Consider the following 9964-nt stretch of genomic DNA (forward strand, 5'->3'; position numbering starts at 1 on the left):
CTTGTCCCACGCCTGACCAATCGGAGCCCGCCCTCCCGGGGCCCGCCCTATCTCGAAAGTCGACCTTCGGCCCGGCCTCGGAAGTTGACCAATCGGCTGCAGAGCCCTGCTGCTAGCCCCGCCCCCAGGTTGAAACTGCCGCTTCGGAACGCGGAGTAACGCTCGCCCGGGCGTCGCGGCCCCGCCCCGCGTCTGGCCAATCAGAACGGGCGGCGGCGGGGGCTGTGCGGCCTGGGGGCTTCCGAGCGGTGAGTGCGCGAGCGGCGGGGCCTGCCGGGTAGGAGGGGCTGGGCGGGGACCCCGCGTGCGCCCCCGCGGAGGGCTCGGGCTTGGGCTCGCGGCGGAAAGAAGAGGAGGCCGAGTCTCCCCCGGGGGTCCCGTCTCGGCGTCCCCCTCTCTGCTTGTCGCTTTCGCTGCCCCAGGGCCTCTGTTGAACGCCGCCTTCCTGTTCCCGTTGCAGCCTTTCGCAGTCCAGAGCGCGGCCGGAGCCGGCGGAGTGTCGTGCAGGCCGAGCCCTGTAACCTCGAGCGAAAACGGAGACCCTCGGACTACAGAGGTGTGGCTCAGGGTCGCTAGACCAGTTTAGGGTGGCGGCCGGCACTCAGGCCCCGCGGGTCAGGCGTTGGTCCCTCTTGTCTGCAGCTCCTTGCGCCCTCTCTTTATGAGGGCATGTGGGGGGCAGGTGCCAGTGTAGTCGCTTCTCTCTGCTCTAGTCCTCGCAGCCGGCTCTGAGGATCCCTGGGGGGAGCCAAGGGCTGGAAGGAGGAGGAGCTACCCCAGGCCCCTCCCCACACTGCCCAGGAAAGGCTGTCACCATGGACCCTGGAGCCAGATTTTGCTTCAGATGTTGGCTTTGCCACTTACTAGCTGGGTGACTTGGGGCAAGTTGCTTAACCTTCTCTGAACTTTGGTTTCTTTATGTGTCAAAAGAAAGGAAGGAGGAAGGGAGGGCAGGAAAGAAGGGTTAATCCCTTTGGAAGCTTGATTTGTGCTGGATTCACAAGCTCTGAAGCTTTACATCTGCATACTGCACTAATTGTTTCCTGCAGATTAAACTAGTCTAATTTCATGGCTAAGGTTATTAAGGGGGAATTAGTCTCATGGCAGATAAGGAAACACACTCTGGCCATTTTAGAATATTAGACGTTTATTGAATGTTCACTGTGTCCCAGGCACTGTATTAAGAGTTAACTTGCATTACCTTGTTTAATCCTAACAACAACTTTATGAGGTAGATACTGTTAGCATCTGTCTGGCAGATGAGGAAACTGAGGCATAAAGAGATTAGATAACTTGCCTGAGTCTACACAGTTAAAGAATATCAGATACAGGCTTGGCACGGTGGCTCACACCTGTAATCCTAGCACTTTGGGAGGCCGAGGCATGAGGATCACGTGAGGCCAGGAGCCCAAGACCAGCCTGAGCAAGAGTGAGACTCTGTCTCTACAAAAAAATAGAAAAATTAGCCCAGTATGGTGGTGCTAGTAGCTGTAGTCCCAGCTGCTGTGGAGGCTGAGGCAGGAGGATCACTTGAGCCCAGGAGTTTGAGGTTGCAGTGAGCTATAGTGGCACCACTGCGCTGCAGCCTGGGTGACAGAGCAGGACTCTGTCTAAAAAAGAAAAAAAACGAGTATCTGAATGGGGGCTTGAACCCAGGGCTTTGGCACCCCAGGATACCCTTCTCAGTCCTTTGTCACACCACCTTGGCTTCAGGTAGAAGCGCTGGGCCGGGAGCCCAGCCCTGAGAACATCTGGCAGCCCAGGGGCCGGTGACACCTGCTGTGGGAAGCTGGACCATCTCCAGGATGGTGGAGACCGAGGACCGGCTGCAGCTGCAGCTGCTCAGCCTGGAGCTCCTGAGGCGGCTGTGGGCCGGGCAGGATGCCGTGCGACAGTCGGTGGCCAGGGCAGCCTTGGAGGTGGGTGCCCATCTTGGGAACCCCCAGGGGATGAGGAAGGGCTGTCTAACCTCAGGTCAGCATCCAGGCCTCCAGGGTGATCTTGCCCATCGTGCCTGTTTTACTGGTGATGGGAGCACCGAGGCCTGGTGAGGAAAGGGACTGTCCTGGGACACTGCTGCCAGAGCAGGATGAGGACCTAGGCCTTGGCGCCTGGCATGTGGGTAGGTGGGCTCCGGTGGGCCGAGCAGTGATCTTGCCCCTCTTCTCCAGTCCAGCCAGGACTCCAGCAGCAGCTATGACTCAGAGAGGTCATTGTCTCAAGAGACCTCCTCAACCTCCTCACCAGCCTCCTGCCCACGGGACAAGTGCCACGTGTGGGGCCCACCAGATGCCCACGGAAGTGACCCCTGTGATGAGGCCAGCTCGAGGACGGCGTCTCTCCCATCTGCCAAGTGCCAGCACCAAGACCCCCTGGGCCAGCTGAGATCCACCTCAGCACCCTGGCTGGCCACCTCAGACTTGGAGGACCCAGAGCTTTCCGCAGGGCTGGGTGATCCGGGGCCCCAGGAGGAACAGGCCCTGAAGTCCATCTTGGCTCAACGAAGCAAGCTGTCCAAGGTAACATGGGAGAGCGGGACATCCATAGATGGGAGCTTCCTCGAGTCTCAGTTTCCCTATCTGACAAATGTGCTCATGGGCAGCCTCCTTGCAGGGTGAGAGGCTTCTGGGCGATGCTGTGAGTTGAACCTAGCGCAGCCTTAGTGCTTGATCAGTGGTGGCCTTTAGTTTCTCAGACAGCACTTTGAGGAGAAGGTGACTTGTCCCATTATTCAGATGAGAAGAGTGAGGCTTAGGGGCCAGACTTGTGCGAAGTCATATAAAAGTGGGGCCAAACTTTTACCCTTTAGCTCTTGAGCCCTTGGCCGAGCCCCAGGGCCCAAGTCAGGTGTGAGTTCACATGCAGTCTGTTTCTTTCCCTTGAGGTGTGGCCCCCTCTGGGCCAGGCCTGTGGCTTAGCACCTCCCCCCCTTGGCCTCCCCCCTCAGCCCAGAGTGACCTTCTCCGAGGAGTCTGCAGTGCCTGAGAGGAGCTGGCGCCTCAGGCCGTACCTGGGCTACGACTGGATAGCGGGTAAGGCCCGGCGTTGCGCGTACCTTGCCTGGGGTGGGAGGTGGAGGCCTGGGCTCGTCTGTACACCTGCCTGAGCCTCCACCTGTGCGGTTGCTGTTTCTCTGACCGTGCCACCCTCCTCGGTGACTGCCTTCCGAGCCACGTCTGGTCTCTCTGCCTTGGACACAGAGCCAGGCACAGAAACGGTGTGTCTGTTGCATGAATGAATGAGTCAGGGCTGCCGTATTTTTAAGCATTTGTTACCTGCCAGGCCCCGGCCAGCTCTGTACTTGGACCAGCTCTTTTCATTGTACCGCCCACCCCTCCCCCGCAGCAACCTCAGTTGCTCTGGGCTGGTCGTGTGTGTGTGTGTGTGTGTGTGTGTGTGTTTTAAAATATACATGTAACAAAATTTACCGTTTTAGTCATTTTTAAGTGTACAGTTCAGTGGCGTTAGGTACATGCATATTGTTGTGCAGCCGTCACCTCCATCTATCTCCAGAACTTTTCCATCTTCCCAAACTGCAACTGTGTCTCCATTACAGGGTTACCCCCATCCCCCTCCCTCCAGCCCCTGACAACCACCATTCTCCTTTCTGTCTCCATGAATTTAACTCCTCCCGGTACTTCATGTTAGTGGAATCATGCAGTATTTATCTTTCGTGACTGGCTTATTTCACATAGCATAATGTCGTCAAGGTTGCCGCATGTGTCAGAGTTCCCTTCCTTTTTAAGGCTGAATAATATTGCATTGTATGGATAGACCACATTTTGTTTACCTGTGTATGCGCTGATGGACATGGGCGTTTTCCGTCTCTTGGCTGTTGGGAACATGGGGGTGCCCCACCCATTTCTGACACAGCTCCCTGAATGACTCTTTTTTTTTTTTTTTTTTTTTTTTGAGACAGAGTCTCACTCTGTTGCCTGGGCTAGAGTGCCGTGGCGTCAGCCTAGCTCACAGCAACCTCAAACTCCTGGGCTCAGGCGATCCTCCTGCCTCAGCCTCCTGAGTAGCTGGGACTACAGGCATGCGCCACCATGCCCGCTAATTTTTTGTATATATTTTTAGTTGTCCGGTTAATTTCTTTCTATTTTTTTTTTTAGTAGAGATGTGGTCTCGCTCTCGCTCAGGCTGGTCTTGAACTCCTGACCTCGAGCGATCCTCCCGCCTCGGCCTCCCAGAGTGCTAGGATTACAGGCGTGAGCCACCGCGCCCGGCCCTGAATGACTTTTTAAGCATGAGAATCAGATCGTGTCACTCCTCTGGTCAAACTTCCCTAGGGGCTTTCCGTAGAATCCAGATTCCTTATCCAGACTTACGAGGTGTGGTCTGGCCTCTGCTGGCCCGGTGGGTGACCTCCTGTCATGTCTTTACTCTCGCTTGCTCCCGTGCACTGCTTCACTCCTTGCCGTGATCTCACTGGGTAGGCGCCCGTCGTCCAATCGCAGATGAGAAGGCTGCAGCCTGCCAGGGGTAGAGCTGCGGCCTCCTCCTCCTCAGCTGATGGAGCTTTTCTGCCTTCATCCCACGTTTGCTGCTAGTTCCTGCCCGTTGTCTCTGCCTTATGTATGTGTGTGTGTGAATTTATGTATATATGTATGCTTGTGTGAATGCATGTATGTGTGAGTGTATGTATGTATGTATGAATGTGTGAATGAATGTATGAGACAGGGTCTTGTTCCATCACCCAGGCTGGAGTACAGTGGTGTCATAATAGCTCCCTGCAGCCTTGAGTGCCTGGGCTCAGGCAATCCTCCTGTCTCAGCCTCCTGAGTAGCTGGGACTACAGGCACATGCCACTATGCCTGGCTAATTTTTTTATCTTTTGTAGAGATGGGATCTCACTGTGTTGCCCAGGCTGGTCTCAAACTCCTGGCCTCAAGTGATCCTCTTGGCTCAGCCTCCCAAAGTGGTAGAATTACAGGCGTGAGCCACCACACCCAGCCTTCTTTGCCCTTCTTGATAACAAAGTTCCTCCTCAAAAGGGCTGTCTAGACTCATGCCTTCAGTTTCTCTCTGTCACTTAACTCTGCATTCCCCAGCACTGCCCTGGTCTGGATCATCACGGCACTAACTCCCGAGCTCAGCCCTCAGGCCGCACCTTCCTTGGCCCTGAGCAGGGAGGGACACAGCTGTGGCCCCCTCCTCCCTGAAACTTTCCCCTTGGCTTTGGGCCGCACGTGCCACTGGTCCTCCCACCTCCTGGGCTGCTCCTTCCCAGGCTCTTCCTTGTTCTGACCTCTGACCCCCAGGCCCAGGCTGTCTTCTGAATCCTCCCTGTCTGTCTTCCCTCCTCCCTGGGTGATCCCCCCAGTGCTCTCCCTCTCCCCATTTTATCTCTCGCCCACACCTCTCCTCTGCATTCCAGACTTGTACGTCCAGCTCTCTTCTCCACATCACCATTGTCTTATGTTAAACTCACATCCAAAATCAAGGTCCTGATTTCTGCCCCACTTGCTCTGCTCCTCCCGTGTGAATGACAACTCCACGGACTGAGTATGTCAGGCCTTAACCTCGGGATCGACCTTGATTGAGTTCTCCTCTCCTTTTCACATATTCCTCATCCTGTCCATTAGCATATCCTGCTGACCTTGCCTTTTACGTATTTCCAGAATTGGACGACAGATGCTCCTTGACTTATGCTGGGACTATGTCCTGATAAAATTATCATAAGTTGAAAATATCGTAAGTCAAAAACGCCTTTAATACACCTAACCTACTGAACATCATAGCTTAGCTGGGCCTACCTCAAAGGTGCTCAGAACACTTAGCTAGCCTTGAGTTGGGCAAAATCACCTAACACAAAGCCTATTTTATAATAAAATGTTGACTGTCTCCTGAAATTTATTGACGTTCTAGTAAATGTGATTGTGTTAACACCATCGTAAGTTAGGACCGTCAATACTACTTTAACCCAGGGAGCCTGTGGTAGCCTCCCACGCAGTGCCCCTGCTTCCGTTCACCTTGCAGCAGCCAGAGGAAGAATCCTGTGAGAATGCATGGCCGATCTGATGGTGTCACTCCTCGTCCCCAAACTCTCTGCAGGCTTCCTAACCTCATCTCCTCTGCCCTCACGCCTCACTGCCTTCCAGCCACTTTCACCTCCTACCTGTTCCTAAACGTATCAGCTGCACACCTGCCTCAGGGCCTTTGCACTTGCTCTTCCATCTGCCTGTGATGTCCTAACTTGGATGTCTGTGTGGTTCCATGAGGTCTCTGTTTGGTGTCACCTCCTCAAGGAGGCCTCGTCTGGCATGATTGCCCTGCTACACTTGGTTCTGACCCTGCTCTCTTGTTTCCCAGCAAGTGTCACCATTCAATATTGTATGACAGATTTCGTTGGTGACTGGTTCATCTGTTGCCACGTTAGAATGTAAGCCTCCCTAGGTGTGGTGGCTCACACCTGTAATCCCAGCACTTGGGGAGGCAGAGGCAGGAGGATTGCTTGAGGCCAGGAGTTTGAGACCAGCCTGGGCAATATAGCGAGACCCCTGTCTCTGTAAAATAAAATAATTAGCCAGCTGTAGTTGTGCGTACCTGTAGTCCCAGCTACTTGGGAGGCTGAGGCAGGAGGAGTGTTTGAGCCTAGGAGTTTGAGGTTACAGTGAGTTGTGATCACGCCACTGTACTCCAGCCTGGGTGACAGCATAAGACCCTGTCTGTAAAAAACAAAAGACAGTATGTAGCCTCATGGGGCTAGGGGCTTTGTCTAGTTCACTGTTCTTTCCCCTGCACATAAAATAGTGCCGGGCCTGTCGTAAAGGCTCTGTGAATATTTTCTCCATGGATGATTGGCTGTGCCTCGGGGTAGACAAACACTGAAACAAAACCAGTGTCACAGTGAGAGGAGGGTGCTCTCCTGGTCTGCATGAGGCACAGCGGGTGAAGCAGGTGGCCTAGGGTCCCAGGGCTGAGCGTCCCCTAAGCCTTGGCCAGTGGCCACACAGCAGCCCCCAGCCTACTTCCCATCAGCTCCCCGGTGCTTTGCCCCCATCAGGGTCTCTGGACAACAGCTCTCCCGTCACCGGCCAGCCCGAGGCCTTCTTCTCGAAGCTGCAGGAGTTCCGGGAAGCCAACAAGGAGGAGTGTATTTGCAGCTACCCCGAGTGAGTGGGGACAGCTAAGAGTGGGTGGGGTGGCTGAGGGACTCCATCGCTCTGGCCACTCACCTTCTTGCCCTCACAGACCCCAGCTCCTGGGCCTGCCCAAGGGCGGCGGCGTGGAGGAAGACCACGAGTGTGAGTGTGAGCGCCCGGCCAGGCCGCTGAGTAGCCCAGCCTTGCGCCTCCCTGGCCCTGAGCCCCATGCACGCCCTGCCCTGCCCCAGGGCAGTCCTGATCGAAGTGTGGGTGCCTGGGGAGGCACCCGAGGTGTTGGGGTCTCTGGGAGGGAGGCCTGGAGTCTGGACAGGTTGGCCAGGCCCTGGTGGGTGGTGGGGTGAGCTGAGGCCTGGCCTCAGGATTGGGGGTCTAGGGGCTGCCCTGCATGATGCCACCACCACTAGCCCCCCGGGGGTGGACCCCAGGCTGTGGAGGAGAGGGGCTGGTGGGCCTGTGTGGTTGGGGGTGGCCAGGGACCTGGGGGTCTGGGTTCCTCGGCTCAGGGGGACCTGCTGCTTCTCGTGGGCCTCGCAGGCGTGTACTGTTACCGGGTCAGCCGACGCCTGTTTCTTGTGCCTTTGGATCCTGGCACCCTGTGCCGCCTGTGCAGGACACCCCGGGACCAGCGGGGCCCTGAGACCCTGGCGGACCCGGTAGAGGTCAGGTGAGTGGCTAGAATGTCAGGACACCTGGGGGGGCGGAGCCTGTGTCCTGCTGGTTTTGAGGTGGGGGAAGGTGGGCCTGGGGCTGGGACCCCCAGCAGCAGGGGGGCGTCTCAGTGGTCCCCCTCTGCACCCCTGAGCAGGGTGAGCATCCCGCTGTCGATCCTGGACCCCCCGCACCGGTACCGCATCCACCGGCGTAAGAGCTTCGATGCCTCCGACACACTGGCCCTGCCCCGGGTGAGCAGCCGAGCGGGGCCGGGTGGGGCAGGGCTGTCCCCATGTGGATCCTGAGGCCTGGGGAGGGGTGCAGAGCTAGGCTGGACCTCTTCTGTCGTCACCCCCAGGGGGCTGGTTCCCTGAGGCAGGAGGGAAGCCCCCCACCCTGTGGCTTCTAGGGCATGTCCACCTCCGCACTGCCATGACACGGATGGGCCCCGTTTGTCAAGCTCTCCTGTGCTGCAGGCACAGTCCTTCGGAGGGTCACCTCACGGAGCCCCGAGCAGCCAGGAACCAGGCGCTGCTCATCCGCACTCTGCACGCGGGACTGAGGCGGGGGCGGTGGGGGGCACGTGCCTTGGTGCGAGAGCTGGGGTTTGAACCCAGGTCTTCACGCTGCCGTGTTGCCTCCCGTAGAGACGTCCTTTCCCGTGTCTGCAGGTTAGGGCGGGGTTGGCGATGGCCGACACCCCACCCGAGCGCGGGGCAGCTGGGGTCGGGAAAGGAGAAGGCAGCTGAGGTCTGTGAAGTGGGTGTCACGGCGCCATCCTCGGGCTGTCAGGGTCAAGGTGGGGCAGTTCAGGAGAGTAGTCTGTCGTGTGGGTGCTTAGGCAGAGCCCACACACAGGACGTCAACGTCACCGTCACCGTCCTGCCCTCCTGCTGTCTCAGCTCCCAGGGCCTTGAGTGTGGCTGGATCTGCAGAGAAGAAAGGGGAGGCAGGGGTGATCTAGTGGGCGGACACAGGCCCTGCCCTGGGGGGCCTCCGCCCTGATGGGGACACAGCCCCACAGACTGACGGGGGTGTGCCCAGGCGGGGAGCCCTGCTCCAGGCCAGGCGCCTTCAAGCCCTGCTCTCCACAGCACTGCCTGCTGGGCTGGGACATCTTCCCTCCGAAGTCCGAGAAAAGCTCAGCACCCAAGAGTCTGGACCTCTGGTCCTCTGTCTCCCCCGAGGCCCAGCACCGGAAGCTGTCAGCCACCAGCCCTTCCCGCCTGGTACGGTTTAGGTCGTGTCCCAGCCTGGGGCGCCCCTCGGAGGGACACATACTTAGGTCAGGCCTGGGGACTGCAGAGCCCCCGGGGGTAGGATTGGGGTGGGGAGTGCGGAGCCCAGGAGTGTCTCTGCAGGGGCCTGTCCCCGGCCCAGACCCAGGGTATCCCTCAGGCCTCCCCGACTCCTTCCACCTGCCCTGCTCTAGCCAGGAAGGTGGCCCTGACTGCAAGATCCAGGAGGGGGTGAGGCTGGAACGGGGGATGACCTGCCCCCCAAGTGGCCCCCCTGACACTTCCTCATCCTCCATCCAGGCTTTGCCAATGCGGGTCCCGCCCCCAACCCCGATCTGGTCAGAACCCCGGGTCCTCTGTCCCCGTGCCCCACGGCAGAAGCCCTGAGGACTGACCACTTGGAGGGACAGCACTCCTGCCACCTCTAGCCTCCGCCCTCTGGCAGGGGCACCCACTACATGGAAGCTCCCACCTGGTCTCAGCTGGCTGTGGCTCGGGCCCTGCTCTCCTAGGTTGGGCAGGTGGGTGGCCCAGGCCTGTCTCCTGCCTGGGGTCCACACAGGGGGGACTTCTGGGTGGAAGGTAAGGGGATTCTGTGGCAAGTTTATAAATAAAGCTCAGGTCTGTGCAGCTCCGAGTCCCGAGTGTCTGTCCTGCTGATGCCCTCCCCTCCTGTCCCCGAGGAGGGAGGACACCCTGACAGCCTGGGCTGGGCGGTGTGCACCCGTCACCATGAGGGCAGCGCTTCCTGCAGCTCCCTGGCTCTGGGTAGATGGCCTCCCACCAGAGGGCGGGGTGGGGGTCCCCAAACCAGGCTGGGGGAATGTCATCGTTAAACAGCTATCTCAGCAAGGGCCTCAGCTACCGCCGTGGGTCCAGTTGAGTGAGCTCTCCCCTTCTTCTTGGTCCCTGAAACCAGGACCCGTTGACAGAGGGCTATCTGGACATCCCTGGGTCGGGTGG

The 9964-nt window shown here is 58.2% G+C and overlaps 1 protein-coding gene across 2 annotated transcripts; it reads left to right on the plus strand.

The window, feature by feature from the left end:
- Positions 1-203: 203 nt before the first annotated feature.
- On the plus strand, positions 204-9627 carry MIIP (migration and invasion inhibitory protein). 2 transcript variants are annotated; one of them, XM_069477343.1, is made up of 11 exons: positions 204-248; positions 461-556; positions 1714-1919; positions 2172-2519; positions 2948-3032; positions 7010-7118; positions 7198-7250; positions 7647-7776; positions 7918-8014; positions 8858-8992; positions 9302-9627. In XM_069477343.1, the coding sequence occupies exons 3-11, from the start codon at positions 1806-1808 to the stop codon at positions 9386-9388; spliced, it is 1158 nt and encodes a 385-aa protein (XP_069333444.1). In that variant the 5' UTR covers positions 204-248; positions 461-556; positions 1714-1805; the 3' UTR covers positions 9389-9627. The 2 variants fall into 2 exon arrangements, with proteins under 2 accessions (XP_069333444.1, XP_069333443.1); XM_069477342.1 differs by having other exon boundaries at positions 8858-9627.
- The last annotated feature ends 337 nt before the right edge of the window (positions 9628-9964 follow it).

The sequence above is a fragment of the Eulemur rufifrons genome, chromosome 8 (assembly GCF_041146395.1).
Source record: "Eulemur rufifrons isolate Redbay chromosome 8, OSU_ERuf_1, whole genome shotgun sequence".
NCBI classification, from domain to species: Eukaryota; Metazoa; Chordata; class Mammalia; order Primates; family Lemuridae; genus Eulemur; species Eulemur rufifrons.